The sequence below is a fragment of the Sinohyriopsis cumingii genome, chromosome 3 (genome assembly GCF_028554795.1).
Source record: "Sinohyriopsis cumingii isolate HCF-2022 chromosome 3, ASM2855479v2, whole genome shotgun sequence".
NCBI classification, from domain to species: Eukaryota; Metazoa; Mollusca; class Bivalvia; order Unionida; family Unionidae; genus Sinohyriopsis; species Sinohyriopsis cumingii.
In genome coordinates, this window is record NC_142963.1 from 74,428,936 (window position 1) to 74,455,519 (window position 26,584).

At 33.6% G+C, this 26,584-nt stretch overlaps 1 protein-coding gene and 1 long non-coding RNA gene across 6 annotated transcripts in view; one reads left to right on the forward strand and one right to left on the reverse strand.

Annotated features, from left to right (window-relative positions):
• The window catches only part of LOC149803114 (transmembrane channel-like protein 7), a 111,553-nt gene that overhangs the window by 77,402 nt on the left and 7,567 nt on the right, over positions 1 to 26,584 (reverse strand). Inside the window, exon 1 of one of the 5 annotated variants that reach the window (XM_089952724.1) lies at positions 13,698 to 13,834. The exons of 2 other annotated variants lie outside the window; for them this stretch is intronic. In XM_089952724.1, coding sequence (XP_089808850.1) covers positions 13,698 to 13,747 — 50 coding nt within the window. In that variant the 5' untranslated portion in view covers positions 13,748 to 13,834. Of the gene's footprint in view, positions 1 to 321; positions 513 to 5,895; positions 6,059 to 13,697; positions 13,835 to 26,584 lie in introns of those variants that run through there. 2 more of the 5 variants (XM_089952725.1, XM_089952726.1) reach the window with 2 other exon arrangements.
• LOC149803115 (uncharacterized) lies at positions 6,234 to 19,814 on the forward strand. The gene is made up of 4 exons (XR_016420139.1): positions 6,234 to 6,442; positions 15,228 to 15,269; positions 17,520 to 17,571; positions 19,791 to 19,814. It is a non-coding gene; the product is annotated as an uncharacterized LOC149803115 (long non-coding RNA).

Here is a 26,584-nt window from a genome sequence, read left to right on the forward strand (position 1 = left end):
ACTGATAAAAATGGCTGCACAGCTTAGCTTGTCAAGTTTTATACATGTAGAAATATTAACAACATTACAATTTCAACCTTACATGTAAATTAGGTCAACTGTCATTGTAATGGACTCAAAGCATACAGATTTTTGTTGTTATTATTGTGCACAATAGTCTTTTAAAATATGAACACAGACCTAATATTTCTGATCTGACAAGGAAAAATGCAACCATCTTTCTATAAAAAAATTTTTTAAGGTAGCTAAATAAAGAAAACAAGTTTTCAAAGAAGAACAGAATGTAGTGTTAAGTACTAAACTCCAAAATAAACTCTTTACCTGAATTATATGAACTGAAATCCTCGGTGTATGAACACGATATAACCACTATAAAACGGACATCCTTGTAGTAATAAAATTCTATATCTTTTGTGTAGAATTATTTAGCATCATCCACACATTCAATTAACCATTCAGCAAACTGTATCATAATACTTCCTTCTAATGCCAACTGCACTTATAAATTATTTCCAAGTACAGAACAAAACTGAAATATTAATGCAATTTGCCTGATACTGGGATTAACCATTCATTTTCAGGGGGGATAGGCTGGGAGTTTCTTTTGAACAGAATATTTGTTTACTTTACCTCAAAAGAAAATTTTGTTTTCATCTAATTATATCTTTGATACAATAAGTTCTTTTCTTCTATAAATCTGAACAAGAATATTTTTTAAAGCTCAAATGATAATGAAAACTTAGAATATGACACAATTTGACTTCCATGGCACTTCTGGGGATTACTGCTGTGGAACAGCAACATAAATAAAGGCTATAATTAACCCTATATAGCAACTGCTATACAACTTGCACAATATACACCCTGCTGCTGGTGCCCATAGCAAGTTTAGGTTCTTTGTTTCAAAACTCTTGGAGTGCAAAACTCTGTTACTGACATAATTGTAACAATTGTGACCTTCTGCACCTTTATTCCAAATAAAAAAAGAACCTATGAAATTATTAAGATTTTGTTTGATTCCTTGGTAATTCTGAATTATTCCTATCATTCCTATCATTGTGGGTAATTCTAAGCTAGAGTTTTATGCTTAAGAAATAAGGAGCTAAAAATCTGGTATCTACTAGTGATTCAATATATCTATTTTAAATGTTATAAATTTAAAAAACCCTGCAGCATGAACCAACACTTGAACTTGAGTGAAAAAATGCAACACTAAAAACAAGTATTTTGATTCTTGGTTTAGCAGTCTGGTGATGATATTAGAATGTTGCACTACAGAGTGTCCGACTGTAGTGACATGCAAAGGCCTCTGAAAGAGGTACCTATGGTAGAAGGTATGTATATATATTTTTCTCAATGCATTAGAAAGGAAAATGAAACAGGTTCATGTTAAAATCACAAAATATTTTATGAATAATGGTGAGTCTTGCTCTGACAGAAGCACCAAACTGTGATCCACTGCAGGCAGATTGCATCTTGTTTTTGAGAAGCTAACTGATAGTCTTTTCTATTGTTTAGTAACAGTGGCCATATTTGAGGGCAAATTGGCATCATGCCAGGAAATCTTCCATCAATAGTGTGAATGGATAACAGTTAATGCAAGATAGACAACAGCTTATACCATAAGCTGCCTTGTATTTAAAACAAGATGAGCTCAAAATTCAGCAAAATTGTATGCCCCACCTGCTATAGTGTTATCACCAAAACCTATTCTGTGAAATGATTTTTCTGACAAAGTTACTGGTCAGATAACCATTATTCCAAGTAAACAAGTGTCATGGCTTAATCTCAAAAATGAATATATATATATATATATATATATATATATATATATATATATATATATATTACAGAGCAGAAACAAAACTCAAAATATTCACCTGTGACCTTTTGGTTGAAAACTCAACTTGAAATATACTGGGTATTGTAAGTCACACCTTCAAGTAATTACATACCCTTTAATCTATATAGATCTAAAGCTACAGAGCAGAAAAGAAAGTGTGATAGAAAATTAGAACTACTGAACCATGGTCTTTGTCTTGAAGATTGGATTCTCAGTGTGGTATACAACACACCTGCTAATACAGCAAGTTTCATTCCTTATCTCAAATGGCTCAAAAGTGAAAACAAAAGTATGATTGAAAACTTAAAATAATGAACTCTGATTAAGACTTTCAATATGCTATGTGTAAAGCTTTCTTGTAAAAAATAATTGTTGAATTTCCATTTTCTGAAAATCAAAATCATCTTTGGGGGTGATCATTTCTGAAGCCACTTTTAAATGTTAGCGTTTACAACGTAGTGACATTTATATTAAAAGAGGCCTGCACAATAATAATGTTGGTCTTGAGCCAAGTCTTATCACAAGTCCTGCCTTACTGAGGGCAGCCTTGGTCTCAGATCATCACAATTCCAGCTTTATTGAGGGCAACACTGGTCTCAGCTAATCACAATTCTAGCCCTACTGAGGACAACCCTGGTCTCAGCTAATGAAGGCACCCCTGGTCTCAGCTCAACACAATTCCAGCCTTACTGAGGGCAGCCCTGATCTCAGCTAATCACAATTCTAGCCCTACTGAGAGTAGGCCTGATCTCAGCTAATCACGATTCTAGTCTTACTGATAACAGCCCTGGTCTCAGCTACCGGTAATTATAATTCTAGCCTTAATGAAGACAGCCTTGGTCTAAGCTCATCACAATTCTAGCTTTATTGAGGGCTGCCCTGGTCTCAGCTAATCACAATTCTTGCCCTACTGAGGGAAACCCTGGTCTCAGCTAATGAAGGCATCCCTGGTCTCAGCTCAACACAATTCCAGCCTTACTAAGGGCAGCCCTGATCTCAGCTAATCATAATTCTAGCCTTACTGAAGGCAGCCCTGGTCTATGTACTAGTGTCTCAGCTGACTATATACAGTTTTATTGGGATAGGTAAGGTACAACAACCTGCATCAGAACACAATTAGTCAATAATTACTGCAAATACATTTTAAGCATACCATATATGTCTATCAAACAGTTCTGAAATGTTTCAACAGAAAAATAAGAAATGGAAAACATGACATAGGCATCAAATATACATGAGGTGTTTGAAGGATTATGTATTGCATAGTTCAGTGAAGTACTGTAACTGCATTACAATTTTATTCTGTTAATAAAACCTTGTAAAAGTGTGATGAGTTATAGGTCATGTATATTTTATTGCTTTTTAAGTCATTAACAGGAACTTCCATTTTTAGAAATGGTTGTGATATTTGATGGTGGACAGGCATCAATTATAAAAGTAAAAGCCATCCATGCCAGGATGCTTTCTGACAAATCAGGTCAAAATCTGTTAATGGTTTTTCTATTTTAAACATAGGCAGCCATTTTTACCAAAATAGTTTCTGTCACATTTAGTTAAATTCTGCTGTGCAGTGGTTCTGAAGTCTTTGGATGTTTTTTGTTTTAAGCAGAAGTGGCCATATCTGATGGCAGACAGGTATCTCTGCACACATTTTTTAAGACATTCATGTCAGAATGCGATGATTGGTGGAGCTGTGGTGGCTCAGTGGTTAGTGTTCCTGACTCAGAATCAAAAGGGTTGGTTCGAGTTCAAATCCTATCACTGGACTAGCCAGGGTCAGATAGCATGGTGTGTTCTTGGGCGAGGCACTTTACTCCAACTGTCATGGTAATAAATAGCCTACTTGTATTGCTGTGCCATAAAGCATTAAACCATGAAAAGACCTTGGCACCAATTTCCTCAATATGCTAAAGCCAATAATGTGTTAAAAGTGCCATTAAAACCAACAACAACATAATCAGACCATAAGCAAACATAGATTTATGGTCTGGTAAAAAGTAATGATCTCCCCTCTCTCTGTCTGTCTGTCTCTCTCTCTCTCTCTCTCTCTCTCTCTCTCTCTCTCTCTCTCTCTATATATATATATATATATATATATATATATATATATATATATATATATATATATATATATATATATATATATATAATGCAACTTACCCCAAGGTAATTACTTGGAAACTGTGACGAAGGACAACACCCTATAATCATGAAAAATGCTACACTTGAACTGTCATTTGCTGAGTCCATTTTTGTCATAGGAACTATGCTGTGAGGCTAAGAAGCTCAAATTCGGGGTGACCAAAATTGGTAAGTAAGGGGCCATACAAATAGTCATCTGGTAAATACTGAAAAACAAAGCCCAAAGACTACACATGTACTAAGATCACCCATCTATAATGATAAAATAAATATACAAAAATATTTATTTTCCTTAAGCATTTCCATGTTTCATAAGTACTTCCAAGTATCACAACTCCAAAAAACAAAAACTAGCCCACTATTACAGTATGGTCTAGATTGTTGTTTTATGGCACTTTTTAGATTTTATTGTACCAAGGCAAGTATAGTGCCTCATCCACAGATGCACCACGGAGGTTGATCTGATTGTGGCAATTGAATCCAATTCCTTCTGGACCTGGGCCAATGTCTTAACCGCTGAGCCACTGGGGATCCCCAGCTATTACAGATCAGTACTTGAAAGACCAATTTGACAATTCCTAAAGATTTGTTTACCCACAAATGCAACCAGAAAAATCATTCAATTGATCTTAGATGTGGTGTCATTACAACACCATGCACTAACCTGACAGCTGGAATACTTGAAAGTAATAACACATGCCTCTCAACAGTTAACATTATATGTATGTTGACATAGTTATTATATGTGTTATAAAATGTTGAAGGCCAGAGTTACTGAATCTCATTGGCATTTACAATTCAGAGATTAATTATCTATGCAATAGCTATTTGAGAAATTGCAGAATTTCAAAAATTGAGAAAACAGAATAAAATGGATGCAATTAAATCTATATTAACAAAATTTCCTTTGTTTCTGATCTTACGAAATCTTTAATAATATACCTATCTCTTCTGTCCAGCCATCAGTGTGTGTGTGTGTCTGTCTGTGTGTGTGTGTGTGTGTGTGTGTGTGTCTGTGTGTATCAGATATGCTTGGTGCAAAAATCCAAACCCAAGTATTAAGACCATCTCACTAAAATGATCACTTACCTAAAGTCCTGCTGGTAGTCTTATTAGCAAGGGTTTAAGTCTATTTTAAGCAAAAACCTTTATACTTTTTTTTAAACAACAAAAAACATATACATGTAAAAAGTATACTTATTACTGACCAAAAATTCCTAAATATTTTTCAAATCCACATAAAACTAGTTACAATATATACCTGCTTATAAGTCAAGTCAAAATGCAAGCAAGAAAGATCATGATTTACTGTATCATAATGTGCTTACAGATTAGGGTCTCTGTTGTTTGTTCTCCTGATTACTCCAAACAAACTGCATAGACCCAGATCTGTTGATGTATTATGCAGTGTAGTTGGACTCATTTTATATGTGAGTATACAAGGTAAGCTGACCATGCCCCCCCCCGTCCCCACTAGTAAGACCAAAATCATTTACTGGAAGTTAAAACACTTACCATATGTACTAACTTATAAGTCAAGTCTAAATGCAAACAACAAAGATCCTGATCTATCATAGCAAAATGTGCCTGCAGATCATGGTCTACGTTGTTTGTTCAACTGATTACTCTTAACAAACTGCACAGACCCAGATCTGTTGGCACATTATACAATGGCAGAGTTTAGTCTTTGCATTTTGCAGTTTGGCTTGTCTTATAAGCAAGTAAAAATGGTAGTTGTGTTAAACTCATTCTTATATACACGTAGTCTTTTTCACATAATATGTTTATCTTCAGCTGAAACAGGAGCTCAATTTCAAAATGTCTACTTGTAATAGTTGAAAGGTACAAAAGTAAAAGAGGTAACTGATTGTAAAACAAAATGTAAAAGCAATAATGTATCTTGTACTTACAAAACATGTGGTGTTTCTCTTCTGTACATTTTTTTGTCTCTGCTGACTAGATATACATGTCAGTAACAAAACTTTTCAATTCAATACAGTCACTCCCATTGCTCCTATTGTAGTGTGAATTGATACGTCATAACCTCTTCTTTATTTGGGTCTGTTTACCCACCCAATAAGCTATGTTCGGTAAATGTGTAGAAAATCTTGTAAATCTACTCTTTTGTCCTTAGTCACGATTTCATGTCTTGTTTTTTTATAAAGGGTAAAGTTAAGTCATCTTTCCAATATTTCAACCAGGAAGTTCTTATTTATTACACAGCAACTATCAATGTATGTTCTTCAAACCTAGAGCTCTTTTAATTGGATCCGATACTCTCCAACAACAGACCGTGAAGAGATGGGGTGCGTTAAGTGTATTTACTTGTGCAAAACACCCAGCAAACATTGTAGACTGAAATGCATTTAGTTCTATCGCCAGTATAAACAATAGCAGATCTCGGTCAATGCTGTTAATGGATTATAAATGGATATATACTCTACATAAAATCTTCAGGTAAGGATTAATTAAACTTAAGTGTTAAGTTTAAAATCAAGCCAAATAATTAAAGATTAATTTATTCAAATGTATTCCATATTAAAATATATGTAGAAACTGTATTTGTATGCATTAAGAAACTAAGTTTGAAAATTTCTATGGCCTATGATTGGATGACAGTAAATGAAGTTAGACTTCAAAATTTGTACTATTTTTAAGACTAGCTATACATAACTGGCATCATCTTGATCACAATGCTTATATTTTTACTTGTTTTCCTTTTAAAATTACTGTACAGTGCAAATCCACTGAAACGGTACTTCCCCACAGTCAAACACCTATTGATTATGGCCAGCATCTGGATTTTCCTTATGGTAATTTCACCTACCACAAATAGCCATATCCAAATTGTTTTCCATCCCACAGGTGTCTTGTAAAAATAGGTTACACTGTAACACAGATCTGGCTATTTGAATTATATCTTTTCACAATACAGTATCAATTCAAAGCTGACATACACACACACATCCACTTGAAAATGGAGTTTCTAGCTTTTATATATTTTCAATGCAAAAAACATGTATATTTTTCTGAACTTTACTTTCTATCCCTGCTGTTACAAACAGAATGTAATTAACATTACTTATCACACAGAAATACATTCAGGCTGATATAATCTTTAAAAAAAGCTATTAAATATTACATACACACATAGACACTAAATACATTATATAACATACTACAGACATACTACATAAACAGTAAATACATTATATAATATACTATATGTACACTTCATACACTCTAAATACATTATATAACACACTACATACATACTACTGTTATGTATATTTGATTTAATTACATCTGATTTAATAAATATTTCTTTCAATTTAATTGTTTGTCAGTTTTAATTTTTTTCTTTTTTCATTACATGATATTGTAATGTAAATGTCTTCAATAGAAATTATACTTTTTTTAGAAAATAGTTTGACTTTGACTGTTAGTATATAAATCCTGACCTTGTTTCAGAATTTGTAGCAACCTTCATAAATAAGTTCTATTTTATCTTAAAGTGATTGGTTGTTTCCAAGGCCATGATGGGACTTTGTCTTTAAGATATAAACAATTTTTTTATTTTTTATTTCTTGGGGTAAAAATGATTGGTTTTCATCAGGGTCACACTGGGTAAATGTGATCTGTAACAAGTACTTGCTTCTATAAACTTCCAGAAGATGATCATGTGACCCTTTTTTATGTTTTAGAAAGCCCATATAACCCATGTTTTGGAGAATGAATTTCAGTAGAAGTTGGGCTGTTAAACTGTTAGTTGTATACTGTGCTGTTTGGAGTTATTTCAAATTACTTGGTTTGGAGTTATTTTAAATTACTTGGATTCAAAAGGATTAATTCCATTATTTTTCTGGAAAATGTGTGCTCATGTAATACTGTGGAACAAGGACAATTTTTTAAATAAAATTTTTTTATTCAGCTATCAGAAACCGGAATGATAATTTTTATTTCTACAAGGAACTGTAGACTTCAACACTACAGATTGCAGCATACGTCATTCTCTTCCAGCTTGGATTCTTCATCGGGATTCAAACGTGAAATCAGTAGAACATTTTGTTATTAGGACTACTAAAATTTTATTCTCTGATTATTTTTGGATTATTTTTTGTATTTGATTCTATCAAACCGTAAGTTCATATTATTTTCATTTTTACAGAATTTTTTCAGGGAAATAAATTATTGTATTTTTCAAAGCTTTCTTGTGTTACTATTTATTTGACTATATAAGACTACAGACATTAAATACATCATATAACATACTACATGCGTACTGTATATGCAGTAAATACATTATATAATATACTACATGTATACTTCATACTCTAAATACATTACATAATATATTACATACATACTACAAACACATTAAATACATTATATAACATACTACATACTTGTTACATACACACATTACTCTACATACATACATTCTGTGACAGGGTATAAAAGACATGAAATAATAATAAAAAAATCTTTTTTTTTATATCAAGGACACATTTAACCTGCTGAGGGTAACCTACTGCAATAAAAAGTCTATATTCAATAATATATAAAATGTACCTCTAAATAAACATACTTATTTTCCACTTCCAACTGCACAGGTCAGAAAGGGCCTAATGAGTAGGCTAGTACATATACATAATGAAAATAAAAAATCTGTGGTCATGAGCTGAACACAATTAACCAGTGTCAGTGAAGCATAAAATGTAGGTCGCAGTACCTTTCTTTGGTTTTAAGGGTTTACTATTAGCAGAGATGCACTCAATTATAAAACTGCTTGAAATGAACATCAACTGAAGGCAGTAAACAAACTTTAAACACAAAATTTCAACAAATGCATTGCAGCATGAAATATGGGTAATGATAATAATAATAATAATAATAAGAAGAAGAAGAAGAAGAATAAAGACTTTATCTAGAGAAGGTAACTCAATTAGTTACAGAAATAATCTACTTTGAGGTCTTCTATCTGTTATGTGCAATAAATACAGAATATACAACAAGATATGAAGAATCTGGCTTGACACTAAATAATTAAATTAAGTGATTTAAAAAGTCAAAGTATCAAGTCTGGAACATATGCACAGGCATCTGTGAACACATAAACATATATAAAATATAAAATATCATCCTGCATTGAAAAATTCAACTGCGAAAAGGATGCAAAATTACAGAAAAGAAGGTGGTATTTATTGTATTAGAACTGTTAAATTTTCATAAGATTTCATCCATTTGATACATTGATTATGAAAAGAAGAAATGCTAGGAGCATGCCTTGTGTCACTGGGAATTTAGTTCCATACCAGTGGACCAGTATATTGAAAACCTGTTTTTAAAACAATTCTGTCTTTGGCCTTGGTATAATGTAAGCTTTGCTTCTTAAGAACCTTCAATTTGGAGTACCATCAGCATCTCTTTGGTGAAAGATATTGCTTAGACAGACAGGAATGGCTTTTCTGGATGCTTTATATACATCAATTTGGCCTTTCTAAGAAATATTTTTTTCACGTATTGTTAAACTCTTTATATTATTCATTGCATCCTGGAAATTGTCTATACATTGATCTAGAATTAAACGGCAGGCCCTCTTTTGGAGTCTTAAAAGTATTGCTATGTTTGAATTAGAGGTATTATCCCAAATTACATTATAATAGTACAGATATGGCTGAATATAACTTTTATAAAAAGTGGCCCTATACTGAAGAGGAATGATACGTTTTGATTTTCCTCAGTAGCCAAAGAAAAGAATTAAACTTTTTTTGAAACACGTTTAATGTGAATAGACCAAGTAAGATTGTTATCTACAAATACACCTGAGAGGTCATATTAAGGCTCACATTGTCAAATAGAACCTGGAGTTTGTTGGTATCTAGCCTGCTCATTTCTGTTGCATTGTAACTAGTAGGGCTTTTGTTTTTTCAGTATTTATGATCATACTGTTTTCCTTGCACCATATTTGAAGTCTTTTGAGAGCATCTTGTAAGATATTTTCAAGTACCATATTGGTTTTACCCATCTCAGTGTAGTATCATCTGCAAAGAGGTAGGTCAGTGGAAGAAACTGAAGTTCCAATCTTATGAGGTAATTCAATGATAAATAGAATGAATAACAGTGGTCCAAGGATAGAACCTTGTGGTACTCCACAATTACTATTTCTACTTTCAGAAAGTTGACCATTTAAAGATAATTTTTGCACTCTATTAGTTAAGTAAGAAGTAAACCAGTTTAGGGTGTTTTCACTGCACTGATAGATTTTTAGTTTTTAAGCAAAATTTCATGGTCTACAAGATCAAAAGCTTTATGAAAATCACCCATAACAGTGCCTACCATTTCTCCTTGATCTAATGCTTTCAGCCATTTATCAATCAAAGATACAAGTGCAGTTTTACAGGAACGATCGTGTTGAAAGCCAGACTGATTACCACAAAAAAGATTATAAGTGTTCAAATAGTTGAGAAAAGAATCATGTACATGTTTTTCTAGTAATTTGGAGAGACAAGGAAGGATAGAGATGGGTCTCTAGTTATTTACATCATCTTTTGTTCCTGCTTTTTGCAATGGTATAACTTTGGCAGTTTTTCTTGTTTGTGGAAATGTATTAGACCTAATACTTTCATTGCAAATGAAAGCTATACTCTCTACAATTGCAGGTGCAGCTACCTTTAGTAGCCTTGGTCCAATCATATAAAGTCTTGTAGCTTTACAATCATCCATTTTTTAAAATATAATTCAACACAAATTCTGGAATAATTTCAGGAATTTCAAAACTTTATATTGTTTGGTAGTTTTTTTAGCACAAAAATGTTTGAGTTCCAGATGATCATATTAAGTTCTGGGTTCTTTATGTTTTTTAGCAATTTGAATGAAAAGTTGTTAAAAATATCTGAGATGTCAGTTGGATTATCAACATAAATGCCCTCATGAATGAGGGATAAAATTTCAGTTTTACTCTTACATTTGCCTGCACCAAACTCTGTAAACACTTTCCAGATAGCTTTTGGGTTATTTTGGTTTTCATCCAGCACTTTTTTCTAGTGCGCTTGTTTGGCTTGACGTACCATTTTATTAACTTTATTCCTCCAAACTCTATATTCAGTTTGATTTCCTACTGATTTTAGTTAGTTTCTTCGCCTTATTGCTTCTAAAATTTCTGGAGAGATCCAGCCTGGATGGTGGTCTTTCCTTATCCTGTATGTTTTTAAAGAAGCACGTTTGTTCACTTGGAGACATGTTTCTTGTGCAATATAGGTGTAGTTAACTTGTCAAGCTGCATACCCTCACCATATGCATGATTCTGGGAAACAGTATGCACATAGATTGCCAAATTCAATGGTCACAACTTAAATTCCAAAACATATTCAATGCAAAGATGAAATATAGGAAACAACAAGCTACTTTTGTTGTAAGGGTGTGGTATGAACAGTGATGCAGATCATCATTAATGTCATAATACTAGCAACGAACACTGCATGAGAAAAAAAAAAATGAAGTAGAAAATGAAACCCAACTTGCTGAAGTGTAAAATATGGGTGATAATGACCTACTTTTGCAATGAAGAAATAGTGCTCATCAAGATCATCATGCTACATAATTCCAGACAGAACAGTATGTAAATTAACATATATATGGTACTAACAAAGATATATACAGTCATCTAGTTTAATGGTTCCATTATGAACAGTTAAAACACAAAATATAACCAATATTCTAAACACGAAAAGTAACCAATGCTGGTAAAATTTGCAGATTGGTCACATTAACCTTTTTTGTTATAAGGCTGTGTTACTAAGACATAAGCATGCAATCACCTTGTTTGATTATTTGTTCAGTCATGTGTTCAGCATGACAACCACTGTGTCACTAGGTCCGTTCTATATCCCAAGGCCTTAAAGGGAAAGAGTAGAAAGTAGTGAAACCGGTTGGGGTGGGAGTGTACAGTATAGCAAAGGAAAAAGTACACGGTGCATGGAAAAAACAAAACAAGGCAGAGCAAGAAGAGATGGGCAAATAACATCAATGAGTGGATAGGCATGGACTTTGCAAAGTCCTAAAGAACAATGGAGAACAGGACAAATTGTAGAAAAATTGTCACAAAGTCATATGACCACCCAGGTTACAGGAGAAATTAAAATGAATGAAATGGAATAAAATTTCAATCGTCAAGATCTGAACATTAAATCCTACAGACAATTTGTTTACATCTGATTATAATTCAAGTACAGCTAACCCCCAACTTATGCAATAGTTGCATTCCCAAGAGTGGTCACATGAATCAAAATTGAAGAACTAAAAATTTTGGGTTTCACTGACTTTATTTAATACCACTCATTTTATCCATTTACAAATCCTAGTGTTTTTGTTTTAGGAAAATATTATTTCTTAGTTCTGACCACAAAAAAAATATTTAAAAAAATATTCATATGAAATTGTTTAATGTCAAACTAGCATAAATCTACATCACGTAAATCTGCAGATACCTGTAATTTATTGTATTACTCATGTATATAACACATCCACACCCACATTAGAACAGGATAAATCCTTATCTGTCTTCACATGATACATAAGATCAGGTATACGCTATTTTATAAGATGCCATGGTGGAGAACCTGCTGGCATGAAACTGAGGGCAAATCTGGTTCTATCCATTTCACTATTTCAAGTGGAAATATAGATTCTGACCTGGTGGCATGTTACTGAGACTATCCACTTTAATAGAAAGTTGTCAAATCCTGACTTGAGGGCATGTATTACTGATGGCAGATAGAGTCTATCTATTTCATTAGAAATCTCAAATCATGACCGGAGGGCCTGTATTACTGATGGTAGATAGAGTCTATCTATTTTATTTCATTAGAAATCTCAAATGCTGACCTGATGATATGTCTTGCTGATAGCAGATCTGAGCCTATCCATTTTATCCATAGATCCTGACTAAATGTCACATTACTAAGAACATATCTAGGTCTATCCTGCTCATTATGTTAAGAGAACATCATAAATCCTGTCCTGCTGAGATGTTACAGAGGGCAGATCTGGGTCTGTCTTCATTATTTTTTTTACTGGAAGTCTTCGATCCGACAGGCTGGCACATTATGGAGAACATATCTAGGTCTATCCTGTATTTTGAAGCATGTTACACTCAAGCAAATACATAAAGATCAGCAGTAATAGCGCATCCTGCCTCCACATTTTTAATGTACACCCCAACTTCACATTCCACCATAAACCAATTAGCAGCAACCTCAATGGTTGCATGGCTCAAAATATCCAGACTGCTGTGCACATCTATAAAGCAATCCATCCCACCCTTCCATAACATCCTAAGGGTCTATGTTTTTGACGGTATAAGAGTTGTATGACATTACTCTTGAGGACATGCCTAAAAGAAAAAGGATGGATCATATAGTTCTCAAATTTTATCTTGAACCCACATGCTCCAAGTTGACTATAATTTTCAAATTACCACAAACATTTCAATATATGGTGAAAAAAGACACTGTAATAAAAAAAATGTGATATCTTCCATCTTCAGTTTAGTACATAAAAAGGGACACATGAAAAAGAAATGTATTCATAATACATTGATGCTTGTATGAACTTACCTAAATCAAAACTTAACCTCGGTTGGGTGGACAGACAGAATAACCAATAAGTATCAAGGCTGGGAATAATGAAAGAGCACAAGAAAGATTCTAACCTTGGTGTCTCAATCGAGAGTGTATGGAAATCACTCAATATGTAGTCCATCCAAGATTTGGCAACATGGATAAAGTTATCTATCCAGGATGTGATACACACTACCAATGAGAGTTTTACATGTTATCTACATGGAACCTAATTACCCAAGAAAGGTTACTTACATAAACAATGACGAATACAAATACCATACTATACTGTAAGGATGTTCTCCAAGTCTGATACTGAGATTGGATATGTTGACAGCTGGGCCTAAAAACCATGGAGAATAATCAAATTACTGATTTATCTCTTTTAAATTATTTTTAAAAAACAATCCATGATTGCCACCTAGAGACCCAAGCATGTTTACTGCTACTTCTCTGTACAGCTGCCTTATCATATTCATTTGATTCAAGTTCGTCAGTCAAAATAGCAAGTGAACGTGCAAAAGTCAGTGGGAAACATCAGACTATAATTTTCCATGTTCTGTAATCTTAAAGTGTGGCCTAATTTTATTGAGAAGAGATAGTATCAACATCATGATATCAAGACAGCATTACAAAAAAATGTGACAGTATTGTGATACAGCTTTCAGCTCATGATAGATTCACCATTTACAGATACATATGGGTCCCTCAGTCTATAGCTTTAGGAAACTGTTTCACCTCAACTTTATCGATTTATGATACCACTTGCTGCTCCTTGAGGCCAACATGGTTGGGATTGATTTGCTGGTTTAAATGGCACTTTCAGCATATTATTTATGACATCATGCCAAATACAAGGTAGTTAAATGTCTTTCCCAAGCAGTTGATCATGGATGACCTGGGTGGGTACTAAATCTCAGATACTTGAATTCGAGTCCTTATACTCTACTAAATGAGATAATGTGGCTCCCATTAAGTTGGATTACAATAAATTCTAAATTGAAAACTTGAACATATTTATCCCTTTACAAGAGAAACTTTGGTTGTAACCGAAGAAAAATCTGATCTAGTTATCGTTCATGTCCATCTACCATTTGAGTTACAACATGGACGTGAAAAATAAATGTTCCTCCCAGGACTCTAATAATTACATGCTTAGGTGCAATAGCTCTTGGATGACATTGAAATCTTGAATGCCATATGTGGCTAAATCTCTGCAACTTAAATATTTTCATGAATTTATCACAAGAAAAGTCTGCATGTTTGAGTTTTAAAACTCTGGAACTGTATGGAAAGAAATGTTTAACTTCATAGATTTCAGTCAGGTTCATTTTTCTTAATTTTCAAAATTCACCAGTGTAAAATTTTGCCACATAGGGACTACCCTACATGTCTCTATTGTAATAGCCAGGAGTGTAGTGCTGTGGGAATGCATGGGAATGGTGTTCCCTTGTTTATGTGTGCATGTTCCCTTATTCTTTTTGGCGCTCACCAGCCCCCCCCCCCCATCTGAGAACATGTTCCCTCACTTCTTTTTTTGTGTTCTCTCAGTTTATTTAGCACTACACAACTGGTGAAGGCATACTTAAATATAAAATGGACCTTCTGATCCATCTTTGCAGGAATCCTCACCACAATTTCATGATGCACTGGTCACTACATTGGTAAGTATGTTTTCCTCTTTGGTAGCATTCAGGCCCATCATAAAAAGAAAAAAACAAAATGGATAGAGGGTATCACAACATCCTCATAGCTGTCAAAGGAAACTGTGAGACAATAACATATTATTAAATAATAATGTTAATTAATTTTTGGGGATTGCCAGTATTCATGAGTCTCTGAGTTAATTAATATATTTAAAATATTAACTTTTAATTTACTTTTTATTTCTAAAAATATTAGTCTTCTTAATTACAATCTAAACATGTTTTGATGCTAATTTGTATAGGATGACTATCTGGATGCTGATTTGTACTGGATGATTACTTAGATGCTAATTTGTATAGGATGACTACCTGGATGTTGATTTGTACTGGATGCTTACTTAGATGCTAATTTGTATAGGATGACTACTTGGATGATGACTTGTACTGGATGCTTACTTAGATGCTAATTTGTATGGGATGACTACATCGATGCTGATTTGTACTGGATGCTTACTTGGATGCTAATTTGTATAGAATGACTACTTGGATGATGACTTGTACTGGATGCTTACTTAGATGCTCTTGTAATTTCTATAGGATGACTACTTTGATGCTAATTTGGATAGGATGACTGGTTAGATGCTAAATTGTATAGACTGACTACTTGGATGTTAATTTGTATGGGATGGCTACTTGGATGTTAATTTGTATAGGATAACTACTTAGATGCTAATTTGTACAGGATGACTACTTGGATTGAAATTTGTATTGGATGACTGCTTGGATGGAAATTTGTACCGGATGATTACTTGAATGTTAATTTGTATAGGATAACTACTTAGATGCTTATTTGTATAGGATGACTACTCAGGTGCAGCTGTAAATTGCATTATCCCCTCACTTTTCACAACTCATGCCCCCCCCATTCCTCCTGCTCCTCATCCACATCCCCATATATTACATTATTTATGCCATATGTGTACATCAACAAACCACCACCATAACTATGCCCCAAGGTTTAAAGTCTTTTGCTTAAATGGAAGGGAAGGAATTGCCTAATATTTTTCAAAAGCATGATAACAGCAACTCTGATAATAATAATTATAATTAGTATTTTAACATAACGCAATGTGTACTACGGTATACCTCAATTATATTAAGGACCACCAATTCAATGTTCTGGGGCAGGGGCTTAACACAACTTTGTTTAATTTCTGTCTGTCAACAGCTGGAAAAAATATCTTTTTCTGATTTAAAGCAAAATAACCATATTATATCCATGATATTATTTGGAAAAGAAATATTAATTACCTTGAGATAGAAGAAATTGAAAATATTTCAGCTCAAAAGAAAATCACAGCTCCCCACTGAAAATTAAATGGCTATTACCTTATAGCAGATGAATTTGCTGTGTGTTTGTTAATTGTACAACTTGTAACGTAAAAGCTGTTAACTAAATTGGGATGATCAAGCTTACACTATAGCTGATACCATGAAAGACATCATGCTGACATTAAAAAGGTTTTTGATAAAAATAGAAGTGTTGATACTGAAGCCTACAGTTTTCTAGCTACACTACTGGTATATTAGGTAGGGAAACTTTGAGTGGGATGCCAACACCCGGGCAAGATATTTACCTGAGAGGGCAAGTAAACATAAAACACACACAAAAAACCAATGTAATATTTAACGGTAATGTACTTTGAAAATTATGTAAATACACTACTGGTATATTAGGCAGGGAAACTTTGAGTGGGATGCCAACACCCAGGCAAGATATTTACCTGAGAGGGCAAGTAAACATAAAACACACACAAAAAACCAAGATAATATTTACCGGTAATGTACTTTAAAAATTATGTAAAGACAGAAAACAAGTGTGCATTTGACAATTGTAGCACAATTCAAATTCTTATAAAGGAATACATATACTTAGTACATTCACATATGCCAGTAAATAACTAAAACATGACATTATTTTTTGTTTTGTTTGATTGTCTTGTTTTTCTCTAATCTGAAATTCTTCTGAAAGTTAGATTTGGCCCAAATATGGTTGATCACATTCCAACTGGAAACCATGATGGCATAAGTGATACATGCAAATGTGTGATTTAAAGGGATCATAAATATAATTATATTTGTAATATTCCCCATTGATTTGTGATAGATACAACCATTTTGTAACAAATATATATTTCTTAAACTATTTTGTTATAAATAATAAAAACACACAGTTAATATCATTAAAACCATAACAATATTCCTCAGGAATTTAATGATGGAAACTACCGATGTACCTGAACAGTGAAAATGTACCATGGTATGTACGACAGGAAAAAAATACAATTCACCTGTAATAATAATAATAATAATAATAAACAATAATAAACAATAATAATAATAATAATAATAATAATAATAATAATAGTAATAATAAACATTGCTCATACCATCTGGCTTTGACAAGTAGAATTTTTATGTTAGGACTGCAGTGTATAAATGCTGACTTTACAACAATGCTCAATTTTGTTGTGAATTTTTATATGTAAGTAGATTAGGTGGCACAGCTTTAACAAGATGAGGAGGAAGACTGAGCCTAAAATAAAATAGAAGTTAATCTTCACTTTGTAATGTGAGTGAATGATAGTTAGTCAAATGTTTTAAGAGGGTACTGCAAATGAGAGAGAGAGAGAGAGAGAGACAGACAGACAGACAGACAGACAGACAGAGACAGAGAGAGAGAGAGAGAGAGAAAGAGAGAAAGAGAGTATATGCAGACATGGAATCTAGAAATTACAGAAAAGCTGAAAACCTTAAAACAATAACCCCTGATCCCTTTGTTAAAACAATAATCCAACAATTCCAACAAAATCTTATAAGCTTTTCTGAACTCCTTAAAGCTCAATAAAGCTTATTAGCTAAAATAATTCATGCTTGCCACTGCAAAAAATTTGGTATTTCAGGACATATATGGTAGGCATTTAATGATACAGGCGTTGGCTGTTTATTTTTTCCTCATCTTAGTTTCTTAAGATTGTTTTACTACCTGTAGATATTATTGATTTTCTCTGCATTATCAATGCATGGTTACAGAGCTACATTTACATCCAGTATGGCCTGTATTATGTTTAAGTATATATTGATTTAGGTAAATGTCATAAAACAGTACTTTTGCAGCCAATACATAGTTTTGACACTGATTAAAAGATTGACTGACTTCATGGTCGCCATTTCCTTTCCCATCTCTGTACGAATTTATAAAATGAAAACTTTCTTCTAACTGAATAATTTTGATAGACTGTAATGTCCAGAGTTTTTTCTCTCAATATTTTCACTGATATAAAAACTGCCAACAAAGTGCACTCATGGCATCATCACGTTATGGATTATGAAACACAGCCACAGAATCTATGCTAATAGAATGCCAAGGAATGAAGTATAGATATTCCATGCTAAAGCATGCTATAGAAAGATGATTTTTGAGAGTCAATGCCACAGAATTCAGATTAGCAAGAGTCCACGCTAATATAAACGTCTTCTTAAATTGTTGTATTTTAAGTTCTAGTAGCAAAAGATCTCCATCTTCTACTGGTATTACAACACTAAATGAACCAATCAGGTCTTATTGCACTTGATTTTGTTTCAGTTCTGATCTTTCCTAGAGATTTGCTGAGAAGTGAAGCACAGAAACAAGCATTAAGGCCTAAACAGAAAATAAAATGTTTACTGAGTTCATCCTGTTGGCTTTTGTACAGGATGACAAAGCAAACAGGTGTTATTTAGCCAGTTCCAGAAGGTTGCTTACCCTAAAAATTCCATTGAAACTCTCAAGACAACGTAATGTAAGCTATGCTTGTATTGTGTTAAGTTTGTGCCTAACACAACAATGACAGTCTTGATGTTTCAGAAATATAACTACTGTACAGGATTTCATTAAAAACAATGTGGGAAAATGAAGGAATTATGGAACATTATTAGTGTAGTGATATTGACAAAGCATAGTGAATAGGTGTAATGATTTGAGAGGTATAATGATTCATCAATATGTAATTGGTATTGTGATATTTTCTGTGATTATCTACTGCATTGATAACTGAACTACTACCAGAATATCCCCATACATACAGGGTCTCGAGTGTGACAATATATCAGTGAAGTAGCACTTGATTGTTAGAAGAGAAACCTCAGAAAGTTGAGACAAGGGAGACAATTTTACAGGTATTATTGTCCATTTGCTAGACATTATTTATCACACTGGTTCCTCTACTCAGCATGAAAAACCACTTGTATCAGTGTCAAAACATCTGAATAATTTTGTGTTCAGATATCGTTATGTAAAATGAAAAAAAATATTTTGAAGATGTCTGTTTTTTATTATAAATTCAGGTATTAAAAAAATGTGTCAATTTAATGTCAATATGTAAAAGTAACATCCAACTGAATATTGCTCTGCTAAGACCAAAAATCATGGACAAAATTGCAAACATTAACCCCTCAGATGTCTTTAAGGCTATAATCTGGAAATATTTTGAGTTTCAGGAGTCAACTAATTACAAAGTCCATGACACAGGAAGTACTAGAAACCTTGCCACATGCTTACAATGGCAACATTTCATCACTGACATTACATTTAAAGAATAAGAGTCCCTTGACAGGACTGATGCTCTGCTGTCAATAAAGAATTTCCAGGAATTCAATATGAGACTATTTCTTCTTTGTAACTGCTGAGTGATTAAACCATCTATCATATTCTTGACCAATGAGCTTTTCAGAGTAGCCATTGTGGCAGCCATATTGGATGTTAGATCTGCAACTCTTTCATTTAGGACAAGCTAGACACAATTAGAAGACTTTTGGTGAAAATGCCAAGCTAATATTTAATACAAAATTTTCAGCGTGATCACTGTTGCAATTATATTTATGGTTAGATTGGTATAATTTATATATTTTTATATTGATAGGCTGGCTACCATATATGTATATGGCTACCATATGCTGACACCAAATGGTGTCAGCAAATTCCATCTTTGTGATAGGCAATGGACTCTGGCCCTACACCCCAACATAAATGTCCAAATATAAAAAATGGGGTGGCAAGGGTCAGAGAAAACTCAGACTAGACATCATTAAGTCATCCGGTGAAAACCCTATACCAATATGACTTTCCATTGAGGAGTAAAGAAAAGATTTTCAAGATGGCAGCTATATTGGAAGTGAGAAAAGCATCATTTTCATTTAGGACCAAGTAGACATCATAAAAAGTCTTTAAGTGAAAATCCCATCTCAATATGATCATCCATTCAGGAGAAGTGATAGTAAGATTTTCAACACGGAAACCACATTAAATGTTCAAGTGGAACCATTTTAATTTATTACAAAACCGATATTAGATAAGTCTTCTGATCAATAAACAAATTTCAATATGACTTTCCATTCATGAGGAGTAATGATAACAACATTTTCAAGATGGCTGCCATGGTGGCCATACTGGATGTTAGAATGGCACCATTTTGACTACTTACACATCCTAAGAAGTCTCTTTATGAAATCCCCATGTTAATATGACCTTTCATTCAGGAGGAGTAGTGATAAGAAGATTTTTAAGAGAGCTGCTGTGGTGCCTATACTAAATGTCTGACCAGCACCATTTTCATATAGGACCTATTAGACCATGGGATGAATGTGACCGTTGGCAACAGTAAATGTCCAAGCATAACCATTATCATTCAGGACCAACTCAACACCATAGGAGGTTTTCTGGCAAAAAACCCATCTCAATATGACTTTCCATTCAGAAGGAATAGCAAAAACGAAGATGTTTTTAATGGTTGCCATGGCAACCAAATTGGATGTCAGATTGGCACAACTCTTTCCTTTAGGACCAACTAGCCATCATAGCAAAACTTAAGTAAAAACACGTGTCAACATGATCATCCACTTCAGGAGAAGCAGTGATAACAATATTTTTACTAGATGTCCCATTTTCATATAGGACCCATTAGATCATGAATGTGTGTAAAGTTTCAAAGCATTTCTCCAAGTAGTTTAGGAGGAGTAGTGACAACAATTGTGTGTTAACAGATAGACAAACATTATGCCATCACACATGTTCCTTTGGTCCATGACCTGCAGAACTAAAAATGGTTAAGATACAAGTGTGTATCATAATACATTTTGTATCATCACTCCTATGTTGCAACATGTATTGTATCCTGTCCTAAATGACCGCATCGGTGGCCTAGTGGTTAGAGCCGAGGCGGGAGGTTGTGGGTTCAATCCCTGGCTGAATCATATGAAAGACTTACAAAAATGGAACTAACAGCTGCCTCGCTTGGTGCTCAGCATTAAGAGGTTAGTGTTAGGACTGGTTGGCCTGATGTCAGGATAATGTAACTGAGTGGGACATCATGCTACATGTCTGCGGCATGATGCCCTAGTGCTAGACATCACTACAAACTGCCCCACTGGAGACATCATAGTGATATGATGAAAAATTGTTAAAGCTACGTTAAAAATCCAAGTCACACATACACACAATCCTAAATGAATGATAATTATCACTGTATGTATTGTATTGCCACCCAAGTATCACAATATGTATTGTAATGCAGACAAGCTGGCAATGCACAGATCTACTGCATAACCAGATTGGTTAAATGTGTCTTGTAGACATTGTGGTGCAATATTATTGAAAGCACTAAACCAGAATTACTCTAGTCAGTTCTTTGTTCAAATTTCATCAGATCTTGTTTTTGAACAGTGATTCAAAATGTGAAGCAAATATTCTATCAAGATGTGTGTGCAGCTTTACTTTGTAATTTTAAAATTCTGTCACAGTATTGTCTTATTAAATTAAGACAATAACCTACCAGTTGATGGATGTTCACATTAAGTTTCAGGATTCTGATATCAGGAGGAGGAGGAGGAGGAGGTATTAAAAGATGAAGCTGAAGCATGTAATGTTGTGTCACCTGCACAAAGGTATATACTGCACTTCTTACTAGTGAGTGGGAGGTCCATAACAAAGATTAAAAACAACAAAGGACACAATTCTTAGCCCTGTAGAATACCAGCTTTAAACGTTCTTGTGCTACCTATACATGCTCACTGACTTATGTGATTAAGTCAAGCGGTTAACAGTCTTATGATACTGAGATCAAAATTACTCTATTTTATATCAGACTGTAGAATTATTTTCAGTTGTGTTCAGATATAATCTGAGAGTAATTATTTATATAAAAAATGATTCACTGAAATTACAATGTACTCTTTGACTTTTTGGACTAAATCACTATTTTTCAGACTGCTATGAATTCCTTCAAAGACATTCGGGATTATTAATATCAAGACCATTGGTACATCAGCAATTCAACATTGGAATTCATTCTGAACACTCTATACTTCTGGACTTGGGATAGATCTTATAGGATTATTTGGGATTTAATACACAGTATTGTACATTCCTCTTACTTTGTACTTTGTAACATTGAGAAATAAATTTATTTCTTGATTTTAATAAACTTGTAGGTTTCACTTCTTTTGTTACTTAGTTTAAGACCAGAGAGTCATAACAGTGACCTACAAAATTAAATGTCTTTTTAAAGTCAAGGTACATACAGTAGTACTAATGTCATATATCACTCATTTCTGTGAGGGCTGTTGACAAGGATGTGATTTCCTCAAACTAGACTGCTCATTTTGGTTAGAATAACTAAGGTTAGCAACACGTTTTCAGTGACTCAAGTGAGTATTCGTAAGACTAAAATTGGCCTGTAATTACTAGAATTATCATTCAGAAAAATGGGTAAAGTAATACTACAGCTGTAATACTACAACTGGAGTTTTATCTAATCCAAAATAAACATTTTTTTGAGTATCAGTCTGGATTTGGATAGTTTTTCTCAGCATATACTTGTAGTACTTGATTTAATAGATTAGATATGAAATGCACAAAGGAAATTTTACTAGTATGATTTTTATTATGTACAGAAGGTTTTTGCCACTGTCAATAATCATATACTTTTATAAAAGTTAAATTGATTGTCTGAAATCTAAGTCAATCAAATGGTTTAAATCTTATTTGACCAATGGACAGCAGCTAGTGATTGTTCATAGTAATTATTCCCCCTGTGATAATATTGTGTGGAGTTCCCAAAAGAATCAATGCTTGGTACTTTGCTCTTTCTCATATATGGTAATGACAGGAGTGGAACTATTAACTCATTCGGCCCCAGAGGTTTTTGTCGTTTTTGCCTGAAATGTGCGTATGAACAAGATTTGGGGTGCTATTTCTGAATACATCATAATACAGCAGTTTTCAACAGATTATCCATGAGAATAATGCCTAGTTGTATTAGAAACATCAATTTCCATTGGTTATTTTGCTTGCGCATGAGCAGAAGGGTAAAAGTTGGAGTTCTTTTTTCTTTTTGTTTTGCTTAATAGACCCATCATTTTCGTATGGAGACCGCAATTCATTCCAAATGCCCACCTTATCCTAGTTTTTGCAAAGGTTCACCTGTCTGTGTGCAGTTAAGACCAGTATGCCTTAGATCTGAGGCCAAAAGGTCTAAAATCTGGACACAAAATCGCATTCCGATCTCGAGCGAATTTTGGGTGGAAAAAAACCGTGTCCAAAAAATGAGCTTTTTCTAACTGTATTTTGTAGTGCAACTAGAACTTCCTGATTATTTGATATCATTTTAGAGCTATATCTGTCTGCTTTTTTTTAATACCACCCACGTTGGTCTATCTTAAATGGCCTTGATGCTGCAGGGCTTTGAAGTAGGGTACAGCCTCATCAAGCCTATAGACGGGATCGGGGCCGAATCGGTTAAACTATTTCCTTATGCTGATTGTTTTACTTTCTATTTTAGACATAAATATGAATTCAGCTGTGATACATATTAGCAAATTTGAAAATGGGACTGGTGAATCAATGGCTTGTTGATAAAAATTATACTCCACTTAGGTAAAACTAAATCTACTTTGATACAAACCAACAATAAATTATGAAATTGAATATAGTTTTAACATTTCATGCAATGAGTCAGACATCTTTGTAAAATAAACTAATAAACTAAATTCAGTGTATCTTGGTGCTGATATTGGTCAATTTTTAAGTGGAGAATTGAAAGGAAGATGTACTGGAAAAAAAAAAGGAAACTTCAATGTAATACTCAAGTTACTACTAAAAAAGACAAGATAATGAACAAGTACTGGTAAGAACAAAATGTTATTGACATGTGCTCTTATTCTGCATCATTTTGATTATGCATGTACTTTCTGGTACTCAGGTCTATCATTGAAGCATAACAAGCATGTAATCAATGATTACATAATTTCCCTCTAGAAGTTTGTAGTAGTACAACCAGTGGCCATTGTAAGCATTAATTATCATGCCGAAAATGAATTAGACAAAACATGATCTTCTGAATGAAATGACAGTCCATATGACAGGATATAGAAGACATAATATATTTTTATAAAAACCTATTTATATATCAAAGCAGAGGTAATAATATGAGCTGATGTCATTGTTCTTAAAATATGTACCAAAAGTGCACTGTCCATCCCTAGAAGCCCAATTGTACTTTGCAAAAGTCGCAGGCTTTGAGTAACAGTTCTAGCATCAGTAATTACCTCAATTAATCACTACAGCTGAGGCCTCAAATGAATTAGAAAGTAGTAGTACTCATCAAGCTGTATTCCTTCAGCAATTTTCATTATTCTATATAAAACAGTATGTACACAGTATGCAAAAGACTTGAGTGATCATCAGCTGAATGCAAAAACCCAACCCACATTAGTACAACAGTGACATTCTTTAATGTATGTACAAGCACGGTGCTCATCAAGATATATCCCATCAACAAATTTTGATTTTTTATAGGATAGAATGTTAATACCATGCACAAAACAAACTGTGATCATGAGCTAAATGCAAAAACCTAACCTACAGAAGTAAAATGTGAAAAGTAGGTCACAGTGATACATATTTGCAGAAATTATCTATTAACTGAAGATGATTTGAACAATTTATTTCAACCTGATATATATATTCTATAAGTGATTTTGTCTGTGACTCCACCAATCTGTCTGTTCATCATTTAAAGCCAGTTAACCCTATATATATATACTTGCTCAAGCATCTTCCATCATTGCAGTGTGCACCTGTCACAAAGAATTCTGAGTGTACTAGTATAAAAATTCCACCTCAATTGCTCAAATTCTCATCTGCTGTTGCTGATGATGTTAATGGGGTTTAATGCCACTTTTCAGCACAAGATAGGTCATACATAGCAGTCAGTGTAACTGGTGGAGGAAGAACCCAGAGAAAACCCAGAATAAAATACTAACCCACAGGAACCTACTAGCAAACTTTATTGTATACCCATATTAGCTGAACCTGAGACTTAAAACCCATGCAGACAAAGGTGAGATAGCAGTTATCTGTAATGAAGAGCACTTTAGTAATGATAACTCCAAGGGTAAGTCTATGTTAATTAAAGTTTGCGAATTTTGCTTGCACTTTAATTAGTATAAACCTAACTGTAAAACTGACATAAAATTTCATGCAATATGTGGTTATCTGTAGAAAATGCAATGAATGCAACTCAGGTCCTGGTAATATATTTAGGTTTATCTGAGACAAATATGCTATTATCCTATTTGTTTGAATTTTCTTGCTTCAGTTAGCATCACCTACCTTAGCACATAATGTATCTGAGGTAATTCATGGGTATCTTCCATGAAATTCACAAAAATTAAAGTTTGTTTTAGGCAGCTACCTGCAGATAATGTGAATTAGTTTCAGGACAAACTATATGGATACCTGTCAGATAAATCAAGTTTAGCTGAGATACCTATATATTACCTGAAGTTTTGTGAATTTTGCAGCCCATGATTAGCATTTACATCAAACAATTCAAATTCTCAGATAAAGATATTACATAACATACTAATTTTAATTATGTGCTGATAATACTAATTAGAATATGGTCATACACCTCTCCCTCAACAACCTGCGTATGACGGGGTCCAAAAACATAAACTGCACTATAAGCGAGGGCACAAGTTACCAAGGGACCTAAAAAAACAATCCACTAGACATCCAAAATAAGGGTGGGGGTGGGGGTGGGCACTGGGCTGTTTAATGACTGAATCCTTGTTTTATAATCACATTGGGAATGATTGTCAATAAAGCGCTTTTCTGATGATGTTGTTAGTTATTCTGCATAAATTACATTTATTTTCAAAATGTCGAACATCTGAAAGATCATTTTATTATTCCAACTGATTTCAACAACCATCACATGTACGCAAAACATTTG